The sequence below is a fragment of the Parasteatoda tepidariorum genome, chromosome 8, assembly GCF_043381705.1.
Source record: "Parasteatoda tepidariorum isolate YZ-2023 chromosome 8, CAS_Ptep_4.0, whole genome shotgun sequence".
In the NCBI taxonomy this organism is placed as follows: domain Eukaryota; kingdom Metazoa; phylum Arthropoda; class Arachnida; order Araneae; family Theridiidae; genus Parasteatoda; species Parasteatoda tepidariorum.
In genome coordinates, this window is record NC_092211.1 from 67,265,305 (window position 1) to 67,287,961 (window position 22,657).

The 22,657-nt window shown below is 30.5% G+C and overlaps 1 protein-coding gene across 6 annotated transcripts in view; it reads left to right on the forward strand.

The window, feature by feature from the left end:
- LOC107443613 (growth factor receptor-bound protein 14) overlaps window positions 1-22,657 on the forward strand; it is a 107,413-nt gene that overhangs the window by 25,055 nt on the left and 59,701 nt on the right. Inside the window, exons 1-2 of one of the 6 annotated variants that reach the window (XM_043046979.2) lie at window positions 19,224-19,664; window positions 20,725-20,878. The exons of 3 other annotated variants lie outside the window; for them this stretch is intronic. Coding sequence is in view for 1 of the 3 variants with exons in the window: in XM_043046988.2 (XP_042902922.1) it covers window positions 19,612-19,664 (53 nt within the window). In the remaining 2 variants the exon portion in view is untranslated. Of the gene's footprint in view, window positions 1-19,167; window positions 19,665-20,724; window positions 20,879-22,657 lie in introns of those variants that run through there. 2 more of the 6 variants (XM_043046974.2, XM_043046988.2) reach the window with 2 other exon arrangements.

The following is a 22,657-nucleotide window of genomic DNA, read 5'->3' on the forward strand; positions in this document are numbered from 1 at the left end:
TTCGTATGTTTTATCCCTAGTTTATATTTCCAGCGCATTTCCAGAGAATTTATTTTTCTAATCGGAGATTTTTATTAAAATTTAATTACCAAAGCCGAATTTTTTTATTTTTGAAGTGATACTTCTTATGCGACTTCCAAGAAGGTTGCGTTAAACGTTTAACGCTACATTTTTATTGGCCGGGAAATCACGCGGTAGGGTCCAGTTTTTCCTCATTCATTTCCATATTGTTTTGGTTCTCACTAGCACAAAAATAATAAAGGTCATAAAAGTATTGTTTTTCTATAAATATTTTAGTTTGATTTGATACACATATAATTTAATAGGGTAGTATTGTTTTATTTTCAAACTTAGTGGATAACAATTGTAAAAAATGAGTGAAAATAATCCCACGGACAATGCGACGGATTTAAGGTTATGTCAAGGTACGTCTTTGTGAATATCAATTGATTGTTAGGTTTTCTCTTTTCTAATTGCCATTCATATTTCACCAAATGCAGCCATGAGGGAAATTAAATTATTTATTGCAAAATCTTTATTGCCACTATCCACTGCAGGTTCACAAGCTCTGGCAGACGTTACTGGTGAAGAAATTGATTATTGTGAGCGGCCTGTGATCCTTGCAGGAGATTTTAATGTGAATTTCTCGTTACCTGAAGCTGAAACATAATTAGCCTTCCTTAAAGACAAATTTGGATTGGAAATGTTAAATGGTAGGAATGATCCAACAACCAAAGGGGGAACTACCATTGATGCAGTTTTTGCAAGAAATATTGAAAAAATAGAACTCAAACATTTCGTATCTTACTTTAGTTATCATAATCCCATTATAAATGTTATAGATTCGGATATTTCTCCACTAGTAAATGATAATTAAAAGATGCGATCAATTGTGAATTGTAAGCATTGTTAATAAAGTTTGTCTTAAAGAAACAATATGATTTCACTAAAAATCAATTTCTACCACTTCTTCCGCGCGGAGGGACTCCACGCACTATTTTTTTTATTAGAACCTCGTTTACCGATTTTTACATTTTTGCATTCTAGTTGAAGCTATTCATTCAAAATTTAAATAATTCTAAAAATTCAAATTTACTATCTTTTGAGATCATCGATTTATAATTTTAAACAGATTTTTCCATCGAATTTTTTGCAATTATGCTACCATTCCAGTTTTTGTCTCCTGGAAGTTTAGTCTCTTGAGATTCTCCCGTTTCTGAGCAAGAGATTTTTTCCAAAGATCCTGAAATTTTTACAAGACTTCTCACACTTTTAATTCGATTTTTTCCCAAAAATTTTATTTCCAGATTCCCAATTTTCTCTACAGAAATCCTTGACCATTCGATTAAGATCTTAATAACACACATTTGACGAATTGGGACAAGGGAATGAGTGTTTTAATTTTGTGCTTTTAAATACAACCCCTTTTATATACATCTCGGGAATCTCCAGACGTTTTTCATTAAAAACTATTTACTGTAGCTTATGGAGGCTTTTCTTAAAATATATATATATAAGGATTTTATTTTTATAAGCTCGACCTTCTAGAAATAAGGTCTTCGTTTCATTTTATACTCTGGCTTTACACCTTTGCTTGCAGATCTCTTTCTGGCTATTATCCAGACCAGGTGTCATGACTGTTTGTGATATATTTAAGATCAAACACGCAGTCTGCTTTAAATTTATATATGTCATAGAGGGTAGCGGTATTTGCGCAATGGCGTACCGTTCCGACTTTTTTAGAGGATATACCAACACGATTACAACTGGATTACTCACACTTTAATAAAAACAATTTATTGTTTTAAATTTATATAAGTCATTGAGGGTCGTGGTATTTGCTCGATATCGTACCGTTCCCAATGCGATTACTCACACTTCAATAAAGAAAAATTCCTGTTATAAATTTATATATATCAGAGATGGTAGTGGTATTTGCGCTATGGCGTACTGTTCCGACTTTTTGAGAGGATATACCAATGCGATTGCAACTGATTACTCACACTTTAATAAATAAAAAAAATTCATGTTGAGTTAAAGGAGCCTGCGAAAACGTACAAAAAAAAAACAAATTTGAAAAAACCCATGCTATTAAAAACTATTAGGTGTAACTTATAGACATGTCTTTCGTAATTAACACTTAATTGACCGGTAATTTTATACAGAAGCTATGTCATGACACCGGCTATTATTTTTGTATTTGAATATGGAAATAAAATAAGACATTCGAAATAAACTTCAATAAATTTTATTTATACTGAATGGAGTGAAATTAAACTTTAGACATGATGCTTAAAGCTTCTGTAATATCTCTCCTGGGTTTCATAAATTGAAGTAAATAATGCAAGTGCAATAACGAGTTAACTCTCATCGGTCAAAAATGTTGCCCTTGGGCAGGAAAAGATTAGTTAAATCGTGGACGGTCAACAATGTGTTAAGCGCGATATATACATTTAGTTATGTAAACGTAGCATGTTTTCAAGTTTTTCCGAAGTCTTCGTAATTAAGCCTTTGAAAATGATTGAAAAAATTTATCCTAAATTGTGGAATATTTTATAATTGATAATTTGATTTTTAAAAAAATTGCTTTAAAAATAAGTTTTCATTTCAGCAACTTTATAACTAAAAAAAAAAAAAAAATACAATAGCAGTTGAGTACTTTGGGAAATTTTTATTTCAAAACATTTTCTTCTGAATTCGTCTTAAAATAAAGTTTCTCTGTGATTTTCCATCTTAAGAAAAATTAAATTAAAAATTATATGAATATTGCAAAGTCACTAAATGCTCGCTAACGCTCTTTTTTTTCGATGAATTTTGGTGTAGTTTTTAGATTTTTAACATTTTCATAATGAGAAAATTCTTCAGATCCAAGAGAATTATAGCAGGCGTGCCGAACACTTGCGTGCTATGGAGATTTTTAATAAAAGGGAATTTTTAAAATTACATAATTATTTATCATTTCATAATTTATTGCAAGAATTTTAAAATCTTATTAGTTATGAATGAAAAAATATATATTACATTAGTTTCATTAATACATTTATTGTAACTAATGATATGAAAATTTTTTGCTAAATTGCTAATACGAATAATTTTTATAAATGTACAATAGAAAGTTTTTTTTGTGAATTTTTTATGGAGTTACGAAAAATATAAGAAGTGAGAAAAAAATTATATACAAAGTTTTTTTTTAGCGATTAATAGCCCTTAATGGTCCACTGATATTTCAAGTTAATTTCCCACCACTAGGCTAATTTTCATATGAAGGGAAATTGTGGGTATATTTATATAATGTCAACGAAAGTATAAATTTATATTTTGGTGAAAATTTATAATTGGTGGTTTAAATTCTGCTTGCAGTTTGTAAGATTTAAATTGCATTAGGAAATACTATAGCAAATCCATTTTGCATCTACTGTACATCCCTTACTATTGGAGAGTATTGGTAATCTATTTTGACAAGCCTGAATTATTGCCCTCAAAGTCGACCTAAAAATGTTGAAAAATATTTTGAAAATGTTTCAATGATGCTTTACATAAGAACACTCTGTTTAAAAGTACACAAACATCGCATCTTTACTTAGTTTAAATAAGAGAAGGGAAAAAAACTTGAATAAATAGTTTTGGATGGCTTCCAACATAATGGAGCAATTTTCTTTTCCCTGTCAATTTTTACTTGTTTTTTTAATTATGTTCTAAGCACGAATTTGTCGAAGTTCTAGTAACCAATTTGGCAATCTATCAAAACAGACTTTTTTTTTAATTTTTTTTTTTTTACCCCTTATAAATTGGGCTTTAAGCCAATGCATGAGTTATTCTCATTTGTATTTACGACTTAGTTGAGATCCTTGAATGACAGACGAATTAACTGCCCATTTTATTTGGGCCCAAAATTGTTAGCTTGTTTTCAGTTGATCTGGCTCTTCTTTCTTTCTTTATTTTTTATTTACAATATATCTTTCCATACCTTTTTGCACAAATCAGAGATCAATCAGCGAATTTTACGATCCATTAACGCAGTGATTCCCAAATTTTTTTTTCGGCTATGAAACTAAATGATTAACCTTCTTTCGGTTAAACCCTGACTTAATAAATAAAGCATAGTAAGATAATTGTGAAAGTTTAAACCAATAAAATACCATTTTATTGGTTTAAACGTTCACGTGGCGTGGTGGTAACAGAGGCGTGGTGGTAACAGAGTGTTCGCCTTCCAATGAGGTGAACCGGGCTCGAATCCCAGTGATGGCTGGTCGATTCGAATTCCACACCTGGATCTCACCGAGCTCAATGCTGATGTAAAATATCCCCAGTGGTAGACGGATCTTGGGTTACAGTCCCTTTGCCGTCAGGCTAACGGTAAAAGATTTTCGTGGTTTTCTTCATCATATGACGCACGCGTGGGTTAGTTCCATCAAAAAAGTCCTGCACGAAGGCAAATTTCTTCCAATACTCGATCCTCCTATATGTTCCCTCGCTTTTTGAATTGGGTTCAAAATTACGAGGCTACAGAATTGAACATTAGTAGTCGTGAACTCATGAATCGGCTGTTCAACAACGGTTATAAAATAAAATTAGAGGAATGAAATTTTTTTTCTTCATCATTTAATTATTAATTCTCTTAAATTATATTTTATGCTCCGCTGTTATATTCGTATTTCTTGAACTTTATCTAGTCTAGTAATGAATTTGTTTTCGGTGTCTATACATAAGCTGAAAACGAATAAACTATGCAGAATTCTGGTTTTCTTTGAATGGTAAACAAAAACAAAAAAACTGATATTAACATTCAAAATGGTTATCTTTATTAACGAACTTAGTTATTTTATTTTAATTTGAAAAGCGTGATGGAAAATACTTTTGAAATTTTCGTAAAACTTGTTTTTTTTATAATCTATTCAATGCATTGTTAGAAAAATTATTTATTTAAAAAAAAAAATTCAACATTTCTTTTTTATTGGAATTATATTTTCATTAATTTCATAGAGAGAAACGAATTATTAATTAGATAATGGATTATTGATTACATTTAACGATGATCAAAAATTTCGAAACAACTACTGGTGCAAACCACAGCGTTTACAAACCCTTCACATTTTTTTATTTTTATTTTTTTATCGTTAAAATAAACCTTTTACAAAATATATTTTCTTAAAAAACGGATTCTTCACTATATTTTTCGTATTTATAAATGGACTCAGCAAAATTCTTTTGAAAAAACGGAGTCGATTGCATTTTTATCCCTTAATTTTAAGAACTACTATGTCTTAAAATACATAGCTTTTATGTTGTTCCCCCCCCCCCCCCCCANCCCCCCCCCCCCCAAAAAAAAAAAACCTTATCTTCACTTAGTCTCAAAAAGTACCTTAACAGAATTTTAGAAACCGAATGTAAGAGTTGATTTTTCACAAGAAAACATACTGGGCCTTTGTTTTTTATGCTTTTTCTCAAAATTCTGCTTACTTCTTACATCAATGGACTTCATCCTATTTGTCTTTTTTTAATCGTGTTGCAACTTTCTTTATGATTATTTACTTCATTTCAAACAATTCAGGCAAACCTTGACTAACCCAAAGTCAAACTGTGGAAACTAGACATTCCGTGATAAATTCTTTTAATAAAATTAAATCCATGGTCTCTATTTCTCATATAATTGCAGTATTACAAATTGTCAAACTAGATTAACCGTATGATTAACCACGTTCTTCGATGTACTACTATGGTCTATTAAACTTTTAGGTCATCAGTCAATTTCTAACCATTGCTGGATGAACTAGTTACGACCGGTTAAACATTAAAGTCCATCAGTTAGTTGCCTTTCTCTTGAACTTTTAACTAGCAAAATTACTATCTACTATGATTTCAATTTTTCATTACACGGCCTACAGCTCCAAATTCGTATAATCGACTTATTCGATTTACTCATTCCTTTTTTTTTTTATAATTATAGTTGTATTTTTTAAATTAAAATTTCAAAATGTAAAGTTAAAAAAGTATTTAAAATTTAGCACAAGAATTTTACATTTCAAAATTCTTTCAAAAACATATTTAATATAAATTGATTGAATATGTTTGATTGTGAAATTTTAAATGACATCAACGTCAACTTTTATTTTATGATATATTTCATTAATGCCTTGTTTTATTATGTAGATAAATATCAACAAAAAATAATTGTTCTTTCACTTTCTACGTTAAAAACGTCATTAACTTGCGATAGCAATTAATTTTGTGGTTTTAATTACAGATTATATTATTATTAATTGATTAGGTCACAAATATGTTCGTTTTCAGTTGATTTGTAACAATGCTCTCTTTTATACATGCTATAAACACGTCTAAAAATAAATAAAATAAAAATTATATAATTAAAATAATGTCCGTAATTACTTTGCCTTAATTTGCATTTTAAGGTAATTTAGACAATTAAAGTAGTATTATTACTTTAAACTTTTTATTTACTATTCAGAATTGATGCGTTCATGTAATTGTAAGAGCAAAGAATTATATTAAGTATTTTTTTTATTTTTTTATTTTTTTGAAAATCATTATGCATAGAATATTATTTAGCGAAATGTTATTTTAACTTTAATTTTATATTAAAAAAATCTGCTATCAAAATAAAATAAAAACTTCCGAGTGCTTTTAAAGTCTCATAATATTAATTATCTAATTAAATTTTACAGTTAGCCTTATATCTTTTCCTTCGCTATTTATCTTATGCTAAGTAGAAAATTTAACCTTTCCTGCTTGTCTCCGATATCCTTTTACTATTTCCTTTCGCGTTATTATTCGCCTAACTCGGTTTCTTCTGCCAAGTGTAGCGAAACAATTGGAAAAGAAAAGAAAAAAAAAACATTCAACTCCTTTCCTTGGCGTTGTATGCGAAGTTATGCACGGCGGCTGTCTTTGCACCTTTCTAACACCTGTTCATAAGCATCTATCCTCTCTTTAACCTTTTAAACAAATTACGTGTTGGCGTATTATCTTTATGATAAGAAAAACGTGTTGTCTAGAAAAGATATCTGTTAATCCTAGTTGCGATAGGTTGTAAAATTTTACTTAAAATAATTGTGCTTTCATTCATTATTCAAAAACATGGCTTTAGTGTTCCTTTTTTCCCCTAGTTATTCATAGCTGCCCACTCATACTGGATTTTGCCAGTTTCTCCCGGTCTACTGGTTAATTTAAAGTTCTCCTGGTTTTTGTACATTTTAGGAAATTCCCTAAAATTCAGTAAGATTCCTAAAAAATCCCTATTGAAAAAGAATTTTTGTACAGATTATTGCTTATGTGCTAGAATATTTAAATAAGTAACTAATGCATAATGAAGCGAACCTAATTTATAAAAATCTCTTCAAAATTTTTTTAGTTCTAAAATATTCAGTTTATTTTTATTCCGAACTCTCTTTTTAAATTAATTAAAAAATCTTTTTAACTATCTGCTGAATTAAATGCCTATTAATATTCAAAATTATGAGTAAAAATAATACACAACACTTCAAGTATGTTTAATGTCAATCATAACTGGAAAATATTGCAGTTTTTCTATTTTGATGACTATAAAAATCCCTAAAATTCCCTGTGTGTAAAATAGTTAGTACATTATGGAACAATTATCATGAAATTTATATTATTTTGTAAAATCTACTGGATTTTTTCCTGTACATGTTACATAATCTATTATATATAATTCTCTTACGTGGCTCCCAAATTTTGACTGTATTTCTTTTCCGCCGGTGGCAACGTTTGCTTTGTTTTGTTTAAGTTTTGAAAACACCAAAGCATTCTGCCTTTTAATGATACCTGAGCGCTTGACGTAACAAATCCTTCAATTCTATAAGAGTTGTATCGCCAAATGCCCAAATTAACAATTGTGTTTTTAAAGAAATTCTATAAAAAGTTTTAAGTAAACAACCTACTTCTACAACTGCTTGTTGATGAACTTGACTCATTGATTAAAAATATTGTTTTAATTTTACAGTACTAACTTTACTTCTACTTTCATTATTGCTATGACCCTCTTTCATTACATTTCACAACTTCATGCTAAATTTGAGGACTTTAAGGTTGTTTTGTGGTTGAATACTGACATTTAGAAATGTGTACATAAAAAAAATAATATTTAGAGGTTAAGAGTTGCCTCAGAAAAATTTGAATTGTTGACATTGAACTTAACAATGGAAACAATCGTTTTTGTGAAAAATTGAATTGTATTGTTGACATCAAAACTAAAAATATTGTGTTTCAACTTAACAATACTACCTTAATTTATACTTTAGAATTGCCTCGGAGAAATTTGAATTGTTAGCAATGACTTAAACAAAAAGTTTTATTTTAACTGACAAATACTATATTATAATTTTAACTTTTTCTATGACTATACTCATTTTCTTACTCTTTTCTTTGTTTTTTATACATTTTATATTTTTGTGATAAAATAAAAAACTTATAGTTGTTCTACTTTTGAACACTGATGAAAACACAAAATGATGGGCTTCATCAATAATCAAAAATATATACATTTATTTTACAAATTCCATATTAATAGGGTGGCGCCCTTCAGAGAATTAAAAATACAAAATTGTCTTCATCAAAGCCAGACTACTATTTCATATTGTTTTACAACACATGGCTTTAGCCCTCTGGTGGGAAATACTTAAAAACAAAACTTACAACAGTTACTTTTCTCAACAACTGAAATTTAGAATAGTGTGATTAAGAAAAATATGTGAACTGTTTGCAATCTCAAATTAATATTGAAATGTACAGGTTTAGAATTTCCTACAGTTAGAAGTTTTCGAAACTTCAGTATTCAAAAAAGTATACAAAAGCTAGACGTTAAGAACGTGTCCAATTAGCGAGCAAAGCGAGCATTGGATTGCGAAGCAGTTCCGGGGGTTGGCGAGCGCTAGCGAGCAGGGGGCGAAGCCTCCTAGTGCTATATATTATAAGCGTCATCGAAAATCAGTCTCTAGCATAACGCTGTCAAAAGAAAAAAAGAAATGATTATCTTAAAATGATTTATTTAACAATTATTATTATGCATTTTTGAAACGAACCAGGTTCAAAAGAATGGTCAAAATTTCAATGTTAAAACGGTTAAATTTCAATACCTTCAAAATTTTAATTTTAAAAAAAATTCAGTATCAAAATTATTTAAAAACTTCAGACTTCAACGGTTAAGCTTTTAATTTTAATATGTATAGTTAAAATTCCAATGAAGTTAAACCGTTGTTTTCATTGTAAACCAATTTAAATCTAATTAAAACAGCACTCTCTATTTTTATATTAGTTAAATCTAAAAATCTATATTGCTAGTTTTTTCATTACCATAAGTTAGTAGCAAAGAATGTCCAGTGAATTGAGTGATCGTTTTCTGTGCAAACGACCCTGTTCATATCTTGGAGTTCAGAAATGAGACAGGCTCAGTTAGAGCCCAGACTCGTTTACTGAAAAAAGGTTTCGGGCAAGCTCGTATTCATGATAAAATTTTCATAAACTTTCTTACTACTTTTAAACAAACGTTTGGTTCCATTATTAAACATAAAAAATGTAAAGTTTTAAAGGTATAAAAATTTACAGCGATTTGCGTCGTCTTTTAGGAAACATTAAGGGCTGTTTATGTACAAAAGCTGTTACTTTCTTGTAATGGCAAATGTGTTAAAATAACGTATACATAATCTTTCCTGTGAACAATAAACGCTAAATTGATGTATTTTTCAAAAATAGCATTGAGAAAAAAAAATTTTTTTCTTTAACAATTGTAACTATATGACTTAATAATTTCTATGACGAGTACTAGATATTTGATTTAGTTACTTATACTTAGGCCATTAGTTACTCATTTCATAGTTTACAGTCATAAAGGAAGTTGCAACCGTATCAGTAGTTTTTCAAGTCCTCAAAAATCGCGTGATTAACTACCATTCATTGGGTGCTTTCCTGCATTTTTGTGTAAATCTGTTGTATCAACAGTTTAATAAAGAACACCATTATTGAATTGCAATGAGTCATGGGCGCAAAAGCGAATGATTTTTTTCCACAAACCACGACATAAATTGAGGTTTTTTCTATAAACATTTTAAGCATGAAGTGTTGTTTATATACAAAAGCATTTACGTTCTTTTGGTTGCAAATGCGTTTTGACCTTGATATATGAAAAATTGGGCTGTAAGTCAACGATCCTGTCACACCCAAGGTTTTTTCTTATTCCAATATGACCGCTCGGTGACATTTTTTTTTCTCCAATTTTTTTCCCATTTAATGCATCATTTTCCCTCGGATTAAATGGCTACAAGAACAAATTACATTTGGCTCAAATCCCAGTTTTGAAAACTTCCCGTCTTAAATGCTTAGAAGAAAAAAAATCCGTGTTCATACCTGCGCGTTGTATCAACTAAACTGATGCCATCGGCCTTGATGTTCTTTAAATAAAAATTAATTCTGATTCTGAAGATATGATGGAAACTTTGTTTACGCGATCAATTTACTTTCGCACGGCCTTCAACAATTATCTGAATTTTCAAATAAATTTTGCTGACAGATCTTTAGAGAAGTCATTGGAGCTCATTGTGTTAGTCCTGCTTTCATTGACTTTTTGGGTTCATATTTTAGCCCATCCTTTCAATTATTTTTGATGATAGATTACAAATTAAATTATGTCTAAAAATAAAAGTAATTATTTTTAGAATTTTTCTTTCAATAGTTTCCGGTATCTTTATATTTTATTTTTGAAATGACGTTAAACAGCTGACCCAATTTTGAGTTTATGACTTCCTGTGTTTAGCTCCGTTGTCTTGTAATTTTAAACCCAATAACAAGGGAACTTCTAAATCAGGTACTGGGAGAAATTTGCCTTCGAGGAGAACTTTTCCACGGAACTAACCCGAATTTGCGTTACATGGAGAGGAAAACCTCATAACCTGCCTGACGGCAAGGGGACTCTAGCCCATGATCTGTCTGCCATTGAGGATATTTTGTGTCACCTCTGTGACCGGTACAAGCCTGGTGAAGAATTCGTATCGAACAGCCATCGCTGGGATTAGAAATTCATCTGATATTAACGGACCCTTCACAAATTACATGGCTCGTAGTTGTCCTGATTTTCTTGATAAAACACATATTAGCCTTAATTTTCCTGTTTTTTAATTTTTTTTTTCTTGTTCCGATGTTCGATACGTTTTTGTGTATTCAGAATCCGAACATCTTATTTTCTACTAGTACAGATGCAAATTTTAAAATAATCGATTTGAAGAATAGAAAAAAATTTGAATTTTCAATCCAACTTCTTTTTATTTTAATTAATCATTTCGACAAAAATCTATTATTATTCAAACTTAGGGACCGTGCACTAATTATACATGCTTCAAACATTTTGATTTTTGACCTGATTTTTTTTTATAAAAATATTCTGATTCTTTTCTTTTGCTTGGCTACGAAGTCGGAAATTGTTTTTATTTTATTTTATTTTATCGTTTGCGAGTTAGTTTGGAAAAAAATTATATTTGTTTGTATTTGATCGTTTTAATATAATATCATTATTTTATTATGTTACAACAATTCTATTGTTAAAGTCAATGTTAGATAAAAGAGCAATTACAGTAGGTAATAATGAAGCAAATGTTTGACTTCTATTTTTGAGTCGCTGTTCTGTTTATTACTGTAGAAATTTATATAACCTTTGATGAATAAAGCTGAACATAAAAGCCAAAATATACTACGTAATAGAACACGCTACTTAAACAATTCGTATTTTAATTGATGATAACAATATTTTGAACCTCCACAGAAGTCTTGGGAACTATGGAACATGAATTGAAAGCTCAATTAATCCATGACGAGCTGGTGATGTTATGGAACAAAGCTACCTTAGTCTGTATTTAAAAACCTCCAAAATCAGCCGAGAGTCATATAAGCTTTTATAAGATAAAAAATTTTTTTACTTTTACACAATTACATATTCAAAGTAGAAAAATTCAGGACTTACTTTTCTTCCAGCTTTCTTTTCTTTTTCTTTTACTTACTTTTCTGCCGGCCTTTTTAAGTTTTAAAAAATATTCTTAGCAATTGGTCAAGATCAAAAACCACCTCGTCTTTATTTATCTCTAAATTTAAGGGGAGTCGTCACCTTTGGGATAATTAGACCATGTTATGAGATTTGTTATGTTTGATTGTATGCAATTTAATATATGATTATTTGCTATACCCCTTATTTTATTTTAAATACCATTTTGATTTGCTAAAGTTACAAATTACAATGTTTTTTTTGTTTTTTTTTTTTTTACTAGGAGCGATTTGGTTTAGTTGCGAAAATTAAATCAAATTAACATTTTGTTGCATTAGTTTCCTTGTCAATACTAATGTTTAAAAATGATTATTAATACTATAGCTTTATTTATGAATAACGCGTAATAAAAGTTTAAACATTAAAATTTGCATAGGGTATTTAATACTATGTATTTTCCTAAAAAAGATCCTCAATATAGGAAATATCTATTTAAAAAAAATAGCATGTGAGAATTTAAGCGAAATAAACCGTTTTTCGAGTTTTTCTTTTCTTTTTCTCTCAATAAAAGACCGCGTGCTAGTTTCTGAGAAAATAATCAACTTCAACTGAATTGACATTTTCATTTTCCTGAAATTGCTGCATTGAAAAGTGAAGGAGTGGCCATAATTAAGCCTGGCCGGAAATAGGTCTTGGTCTTAGTGACGCAAATTCGAGAGGATATGACGCTTCTTATAACGTCCTCATGTCGGACCCAAATTAACGTGTAATTTCTCCTCTTTATAAATTTGTTTCATTTAAACAGCAAAGAATATGTAAGGATTGAACCTAGGATGCTATTTCCTACTTAATGCCGGAAGAAAAATTGCAGCAATTAGTTGTTTCCCACCTGGTTAGCTTGGTGAGAGATTTCTGCAAGAAGTAAAATTTTATTGCACTATTTTGCCTCTTAATAATTACTTTTAATGTTCTTAAATTATTTTATGTTGATTGTGTTAATCATCGATTGACTATTTGTATTTAATCTGCGAAAGAGTTTGCTTCCCCCTCCTTGAGTTCTCTCAGGGTGCGTAGTGTCCTTAAAACGTGCTTAAAGGTGCTTATTTTCGAAATTCGTTTTTTAAAAGCCCTTAAAGGTGCCTTTTTCTATGGGTGTTTTTAAAAAGTGCTTAATTTTCCCTTTTTCAAAATTAAATTTTTCCTTTACCATGTTGATTTTCGCTGCGAATTATGCAAAAAGACATAGTTCACATTGTTCTATTCAACGTTTTCACAATTAATTCAACCCCAATCTATTTCAGGGTATTGTCGGTCTGTATCGTGTGAAAACGCCATTCGTTTTACATGATATAAAATTTCATGATTTTTGACAATTGTCAAAAACAATGCCAAAAGGTTAGTTTTTTTGACATGACAGTTAAAACAAAATGATCAATTCTCAAAAATTTTCCAACCCTGCCTAATTATATTTTTTTAAGTGCTTAAAAATATTTTTTCAGTGCTTAAAAGGTGCTTATTTTTTGTTGAATAATTTGGCTACGCTCCCTGTCTCTTTATTTTCTAGTAACTACTTCCAATTTGGAGCTCAACCTTTTATGTAATATTAAATTAAAACCTTTCACGCGTTATAAAATTTAAAACATTCGTTTCCCCCTTTTTTATATAAAGTTCTAGTAGTTAATTTATATACAAATCAGGAGTCAGTTTTGGAAAAATTATGGTCTACAAACAAATCCTCATTAAAACAGGCCATTCTGAAAACATTTAAATTTAAATACGGCCTTTCACAAAATTATTTTATCGTTAAAACAGATCCATTACAAAATTCTCTCCTTTTGAAAAAGGAAGTTGTTTAGCTTTAATCTATAATTTCAAAACAATTCTTTTCAGATATTCACTAGAACAGCACTAAACCAAAAATTACCTTCCTGCGATTTTAGATTCATTAAATTATGAATAGACTTTTTTATAAAAAGCTTCGGCAGACCACTAGTGTTAGTGATTCTTCACAAAATTTTTACAAAAACCTATCTTAGACAGCGAGTCTAGAAAAATATATCGGTCACAAAAATAAAAATAACTAAATAAAAAATTAAAACAAAAATGCATTGTATCTTTCTTCTCTCAAAGAAAATAAGAATCAAGCTTTTGCTTTTTAAATTGAAATAGTTAAAATGTGTACTGGGTGAAATATCACGTAATATCCAATTTTTTTAATATTTCAATAACGATATTTTCAGACAATTTCTCTTGATAATCCTAAAATACTATTTCTTGGAATAAATATCGAAAATGCGACAGTGGTCAACAACGATATGACGCTAATCAATGTTTCATTATAAACTACAATAACATCGCGTTATTGGAATTATCGATATCGATAATTACCGAATAGCATATTTTGAGTATTAATAAATCTTTTTGGGGTCGCGAAAATACTAACAAATATAATAATATTGTGAAATAGTTAAATTTAAAATATGTCGCGATAGATCCGAAGTATCGATAATTGCAAAATATATCGCAATACAAAATTTGTATATCATCCAGCACTAGTTAAAATAATTTTTATCATGTTAAAAGCTAAGTTTAAGTAAGTATGATAAACGTAATGGAGGCTCATGAATTTTTCAGATCTAACATTAGTAGCATTTAAAAATAATTTTTAAAAAAATCTTTGGGGAACAATTTATTGACAGATTACCATCTCTCTTTTTTTCCCTAAATATATGAAAAGCAATGCATTTTAATGTTAAGTAATTTAATAACCCATATCATTTGAATAAAGAACTCCGCTTCGTTGCTTTATCGTAATTTTCTCCTTTTTAATGGTTTTTTTTTAACTTTTTGATCTAAATATATTTTAATCTTCTTAAGTACTTACATGACAAAATTTGTTTGTGTTGTGTGTATGTGTGCCAACATCGAATTTCGTCATTTTATCCCCTTTAGATTTTAAATAATGAAGTTAAGAAATTGCTATATCTTTAATTTTATTAAAAACTACTTAGATTGCAAAATGTGTACAATGGTGCTGTTTTTTTTCCCCCTTGTTCCTGCTCCGTCTGTTATTTACTCACTTTTTTTTAATTCCAAGATAAGAAAACGTTAGTAGTTTTTTTTTATTTAATTTAAAAAATTTTTAAAACTAATTTAATTTACCTTTTCAGCATGCATATATCGATAGATATGTGTGTGTGTTTTTAACTCCGAAGTCTTGTAATTTTGAACTCAACCCAGAATATATGGAAACTCCCAGGCCAAGTATTTGAACAAATTAGCCTTCGTTAAGGACTTTTTGATGAAATTAGTTTGTAATTGCGTTGTGTGGAGTGGGAAACCTCTCACGGTTAGCCCGATGGCAAGGGCATTGTAACCCATGATCCATCTACAGGACCATTATTCCCGGATGCAAAATCGCTTCCAGAGAGAAAGGTCCTCACCAGTGTGTATATCAGTCAGTGCTGTGGTTGGTGCGAGCTGGTCCATGCTATGCTAGCAGAATTTGAATCGACCAGCTGTCGGTGGGATTCGAACCTGTGTCATCTCATTGGGAGGCAAACGTTCTATCTCCTGAGCTACAGTGGCTTTATCCTAGAAGTTAATAATATTATTTAGATATAGTATGTAGTTATGAGCACATAAATTGTTCATCTAAAGCTAAAGCATAAATTTCAACCATTTTCTTTCAATCTAAAATTATGAAAATAAAGTTGTAAGATAACAACTAAAATTATTTGTAACTTCTAGTTTTAATTCTTTGATTATTATTTAACTGAAAGTCGTAGATTTTAATTGTTATATACATATTATTAAGACACTTAACTTTGTCATATTAAATTAAAAGTCAAAATTTATTTTATTTGCACTTATTTGATAATCAGAGATATAAACGCTACGGATTTTAATCCCGACTACAGAACTACACAAAGCTTTTGAAAACCCTAATATTTTGGATGACTTTTCTTGTGCATTTCGTAAACAAATCCTTTATTTTTATGAACTTTTTCTATGATTAGAAAACAAAACCTTATTTTTCACCGGCTGACAAATTTCTTTATCCAAGACAGTCTTATTGATAATTATATAAATTTTTTATTATTATTCTCGATACAATTTTATACATATTAAAACTTAGATAATTGTTTGGAAGAAAAATATACATATAGAAAATATTTAAATGATTAAATATTCCGACTAAAATCTATCCCTATTACTACGAAAAACAAGTTCTTTAAGTTTATATTCCTGAATTATGTTTATAAAATGTTCGTTCAATGAAAATAAACCCTAATTGATAGTTATTATTTTCAAATATGTTAATAATGTTCGATAAGTACTGAAGAACTTTCCCTGCAGCCCACTATTATTACTTTTTTTAAAAAAAACTAAACTCCCTTGCCTGTTAATTCCTTTATTTTTAACCAGTACTTAAATTGAAGAAAACATTTCCAAATACATATTATTTTCTATGAAAAAGTTGAGTGAGTTTATTTTTCTTACACGTGTCGCTCAATGAAGATGTTTATTACCTTAACTTTTATTATGCATCTCCGTGAAGGTCAAATAAGGAGAGAATCCTTTTTAATATTCATAATAGTTGTTTTTCTCGTATTTAACAATGGATGAAAGGATTCTTGAACCTTGTATAAGCTAATTACATTTAAAAAATAAAATTTTTTTCTTCTTTAAACATATATCCAATTGTGATGAAAATAATCTGATACGCCTTTGTCTAATTTAACTTCTTTCTTCTTGGATTTGTCACTATGTATCATCAAGTGATGCTCGTTATTGATTTTTATGTCAGAAACTGCTGTAAAGCAAAATATATTGAAATTGACTTTCGAAGGATAAATCGTTGTTTACTAAGCTTTAAACTTTCGGTGGTAAACCCCGAAATCGATCGCATCATTGAAAACTGATTCATTGGAGCGATCGCTAGCAAGTACAATTTTTGGTACTATTAGATTTTTACGGCGACCGCGATAATCCACCAAAATTATGTTTAAAAAAATTAGTAGCCTAACCTTAGAGTAACCCATACACCGTTTCACTTTCCATTCCATTTAGGCTTTGCATACAAACCACGTGATATATATTATTTAGTATTTCTATATATATATTTCTCTTACACGGCGACAAAAAAAAGCCTCATTACCACTCCCCGAATGGCAACGCTAGAAAATCGACCAATGATTGCCGCTAAAAATGTCACATGCCAAATCTAGCTGAGGTGGCTCAACATATAGCGCTTTTAAAAACGGAAACGGAAATAACCAGAGAGAGCATTCTCACCAAATGTGATCTCTTCCTATATTCACCCTATCAGCTGCGGCAATCTCATACTATTAATCTAGGCAAAAGTGAGTAGTCTTTGTCGATAGATCTCTATTTTAGTATTTTGTCGAAAGCGCTTTTTTTTCACGAATTTATGTACTACAAATTTATTTGACGACTTTTGATTTATATCACGAATTTATTTGTTTCATTATTGTTATTAGTTATTGATTGAAAAATGAGTCTCAGTCGTGCTGTTACAGTTTAAGATTTTATACTATAGCACATTTCTAATAGGTTTAACGAATTACATGTCATTTATTTGAATTCAAATTTATTTTAATGATTTAGTATTTACTAATTAGATGTAATTTTTTTTTTAAAAAAGTTGTTATATGGATTTGAATGATTGTTTTGAATTCTTAGAATTTTGTGCATTTGCAATGTACCTGAGTTAGTAGCGAGCGAAGCGAGCTTGGATTGCTAAGCAAACCATATGAGATTGCGTAGCAATTTTCGGGGGTTGGCGAGCGTTAGCGAACAGGTGGCGCAGCCCACTAGCAATTTATATTTTTTTCCAATTTAAACATTGAGAAAAAAAATTTTTTTTTGACAAGTTTTAATTTACTGAGGAGTGAGGAAAATACCGTTTCGTTTTTCCCAAGAAAAAAAAAAGTTACTACCTCGCTATTAAGTATGCGTAAATAGACACCACATGAAACTATGTAAAGAAAGTGATAGCGGTGCAATGTGAAAGGTTGTCAACAAAAAAAGAGCCTTATTTTATGTTAGGAACAAAAAGCTAAGAGGCACGGCTAGTCATCTTCTAGATTTCTACCTTGCGGTATTTATGTGGCAAGAATCCTATGGGGAAGAAGCGATTTAAGCAATCGCGGATATATGGAAACCACAAACTAAATGCGAATAATTCTTAGCTTGGCGTCGTTTTAACAGCGGTTGCTGTGAAAATCAAGCAGTACCCAATTATCTTCGACCGTATATAACTTAGCTAACAAAGAGCACGCGTTTGATTAGCTTAGATGTAAATAAAATATTGTCGTTTATACTCATAAATAGTAGAATTAAATATAATGTAGTTTAACTTCCCTGCTCAAAAAGAAAAGAAAAACTCCTGTAATATCAATTAAATGTTTGTTTCGTATTTACAACATAGCTGCGAAAAGTACTAAAGATTCAACTACTACGGAAAAATACTTTCTGGACATATTTTAGGATAAATTGATTATATTGGAATCATTAGGCCGGGATAGCCTGGTTGGCAAGTCGGTGGACTCACTTTCGTAAGAACGGGTGTTTGAATCCCGCTGGCCGAAGACTCCCCATGTAGTAAATGGTGACTGGTGCAAGCTAAATCTGTTGGGTCACTAAGTCATCCATATCCCCATACCAAATTATATCTCTGGGGAGTACTGATTCTCTGGTTCTGGTCAAAATTACGATCTGCGGATGAATGAATGGGTCCGCCCCATGAACGGTTGTGGCAGAAGTCAAATTCTTGTGCATAGATGGCCACTTAATGGTCTATGACAACAACAACAAAATTTGAATGATTACCCTCAGGTTTGGGGGAAAAAAACTGGTTCTACGACCATGTGGCACTCTACTGTTTATAATACTGTTGATTTCGTTACGTAAGAGCGTTACGACTTTTGGCGCAGTAAGCTTTTTAGTTTTTATATTATTTAGTTCTCCCTAATATCAAATACAGCCACTGATGAATAAAATTAAATGCAAGTGCATTGACGTATTAGCTGCATAAACATTCCAAATTAGCCGAGCAAAGCGTGTGTTTATGGCGACACTGTTGATGTAGGTTTACATTTTCCGCGCATCTTAATACATCGCACCACCTTATTGCGCACCTGCTAATAAACTGACCCAACAAGACGACGACTTTGCTGTGGCTTTAATCACCTGTCTATTGGAACGAATATCCATATTACATGCAGCGGAAGAAGAAGAAGAATCTTAAGAAATGCAGATGCAGCCGCAGCCTGTGATTGACGTTACTGTGTCATTATTTTTCCGACATTTTTTCTAAGAGGATGCCGAAATTTCTGAATGCTTCTTCTAAAACCACAAGCGCCATTTTTGAAGCGTTGTTTGTTTTTTCTTCACAAACAATAGGTAGTAGCAATTTTCTATTTTTTTTTGTTTACAATTCCGATTTTGCCATTAAGTGGCGCAATGCTGTGAAAACAGGCTTCTTGCTTTTTGCACCTCAGAAAAGAGAATTATTCTTGAGACATAGAGGCTTTGTTGCCAGTAGGCGCTGCGATTGAAGATTGTTTTTGTGCGTGCGAGATATGGATTATCGATGTAGACGATGTCGTTTTGTACTCTCACTCTTAAATAATTGGTACGTACATGTCAATTTGGCTTTACCGTTTCTTTCTTTGACTTTTATGTATATATATATTAATAAATTAGTCAATTAAATTATTATATATTAGTAATAAATTAGAAAGTAAATTAACTTTCATCCTTATTGTCGAAGTCTATGTTGGAATCTTCAAAATTTTCTATTGAGGTTTTAACGAACCGTGAGTATTTTTTTTTTCCATTTTAAATTAGTTATAGTAACAAATCCCACTTAATACTCAGCATTAAGCGTGTTTATTCATAACTTATATCTTACTAACTTTAAAAATTTTCATTATTATTATAAGTTTTGATAATCTTTAGCTAGCTGTCCTTAAGATTACAGTAAACAACTCTTATTATAAATAGCAAGAATTCATTTTTAAATATTTTATTACTCTCAGAATTTTATTTTATTTTATAACCGCCGTTGAAAGGGCCTAATTTTGAGTTTACAATTTCCAATGTTCAACTCCTTAGCCTTGTAATTTTGAACCCAACTCAGAAGACAAGAGAACTCCCGGATCAAGTAATGGGAGAAATTTTGTCTTCGAAGAGGACTTTCTGATAGAACTAACTCACCTTTGCATTACATGGAGAGGAAACCACGAGAACCTCCCACGGTTAGCTTCACGGCAAGGGGACTCTAACCCATGATCCATCTACTACTGAGGATATTTTTCGTCAGCACTGGTCGGTGCCAAAATTCCAAAACTCAAAACTGAGGACAATATTACTTTCTTTGAAATTGACTGTAAATGAGTGTCATTCGCCGGTTACGCGTGTTATGTGTTTTTAACTTAAAACTCGATTTTAAAACTAATGATAATTTATCTTTTTTTTAAATTTTTCATCATTAATGTTTTGTTCTTTAAAGATGAAAAAATTGTTTGAAAGTTGGTCAAAAAAATTTTTTAATTATTCTGAAATTAACTGATGATTATATTTCATATTCAATATTAAATAACTCATGGGGAATTAAATAAAGCTTAATTTAGAGACTCAAAAATCATTTATTAACTATTGTTTTTCTTATAAATGTATGTTTTACCTTTTAGGATAAAAAACGATTTTAGAAAATATTTACAGATTAAACTGTTTGTGCCATGAAAGAGAAAGGATTTATTTATTAATTGCATGTGTCATGAATCTTTCAATCAATATCACATGAATCCATCAATCAATAAACCACCGAGAGCAATTATAACAAAGGTAGAGTTCCTTCGATCATGTGTTTATGTGTCGAATGTTGTTTGTTATTGTCCAATTCATAAAATCCGAACTTGTTATTACAAGTTTTCAAGTCGAACAGCTTTTTAAACATTCGGCTTAGTAAACAGTTTTCTAGCTGCTGAAGCAATGTCGGTCACGTGTTCTCCGACATGACTTATATTTAGCGCGCGTGAAAGCGCTAAAATAAAATTTCTCAAGTTCTTTTCAGTAAAATCAACGAATTAAAAACGCGTGCAATTTTTGACATTTCTTCAAATGTTACCAAAAAATGTCAATTTTTAAAATCATTTTATAGAAGTCCATTTAAGGAGAAATTTGGGTATTTTGACGGAAATTTTTCCAAAATAAATAAATCGTTAAAAAAAAGCTGACTCTTTAAAAACTATTTTATCTCAAAAACAGATCCTTCACAATGTCTTACAATTTGGAAGTAGACTCATCTCAAATTTCTTATGAAATTACCGCAGAAGTGACGTCTTACTACTTTTTGAGGATTCGACAGTAGACTAATATTTAGATGCAGTTTGTCGTTTATCACCGAAATCAAGCATCACAGATTTCAGCATGACTGATTCACGTTGACTGTCAGTGAACGTGTTGAGGATCATTTTGATCTGACTGGGGAAGTGTCCGAGGGTGCGCGGTATCGATCCTTGTTAAACTGTTATACCGTTAAGTGCTAGGCTTCGCGTATATCTCGAGTTATCCTAGCGGGGGAGCTATCTCCTCCGTAGTGCAGTGTTTCCCAAACTTATGACTTTTGTGTACCCTTTCTAAATTTTCCGTAACACAATGTGTACCACTAATAAAAAACATGAATGTACTATAAAAGATTGCACAAAAGTTAAAAATCACAACTGGTTGTTGACAATTATTAATTATCTAATTATTAACTGTTAACTCTGCAAAAAATAGCCAATATAAAAATTCGTAATCGTAAATTTTCATAGCTAGCTTTTTTTTAAAATCAAATTTTTTGAAATTTTTGCTTGTTGTAAGATATTTCGCATAAGAACTCGTACCCCCGCTAAACTGTTCCTTTACCTCTGGGGTACGCGTACCACACTTTGGGAAACACTGCCGTAGCGGATCAAAATTGTGATGGTAATTCTACGGAACACCTAACAGCCGCCAAGAGCCCATCCCATGGTGTATCTGTAGTGAGATGTTAATAAAGTTCTACTACTATTCCTTGAACGATAAATTTTTTTTTCTCGCAACACAACAGGTAATTCCATGGTAATTTTGGATTCAGGAAATTATGATTTGATTATCATTAGAACAGGGCCTTCAACTAATAATCTGAATAGAACACTAATTTTTGTGAGTTTTCACATAATCACGAGAAACAACTCGATTTTTCTCAAATTCGCAAAATTAAAATTATATTTTTCACTATTTCACAAATCCTAGAGTGTTAATTAAAAATATATTCGTACTCGTAATTTTCTTTTTTTGAGGTTTAAATTTCGGCGTCAAATGATTGTATAACATTAATGGGAACATAATGTTTATATTATTTGGTACTTAAAAACTCGTTAATCCGTATTTTCCAATCCTAGAATTTAAATGGTCATTTCAAATCCTAATATTATAAATTAGTCTAATTTGTAGTAACTAAAATTTTTATTTATTTATTTTTTCTTTTGGGCTGTTTAGCATCAAATCATTCTTTAACGTTCATGGGGGGGGGAATGAATTTATGCATTAATTGGTACTGTTCCTTCATTGAAAAACGTTGATTTTTCCAGTTTTTCT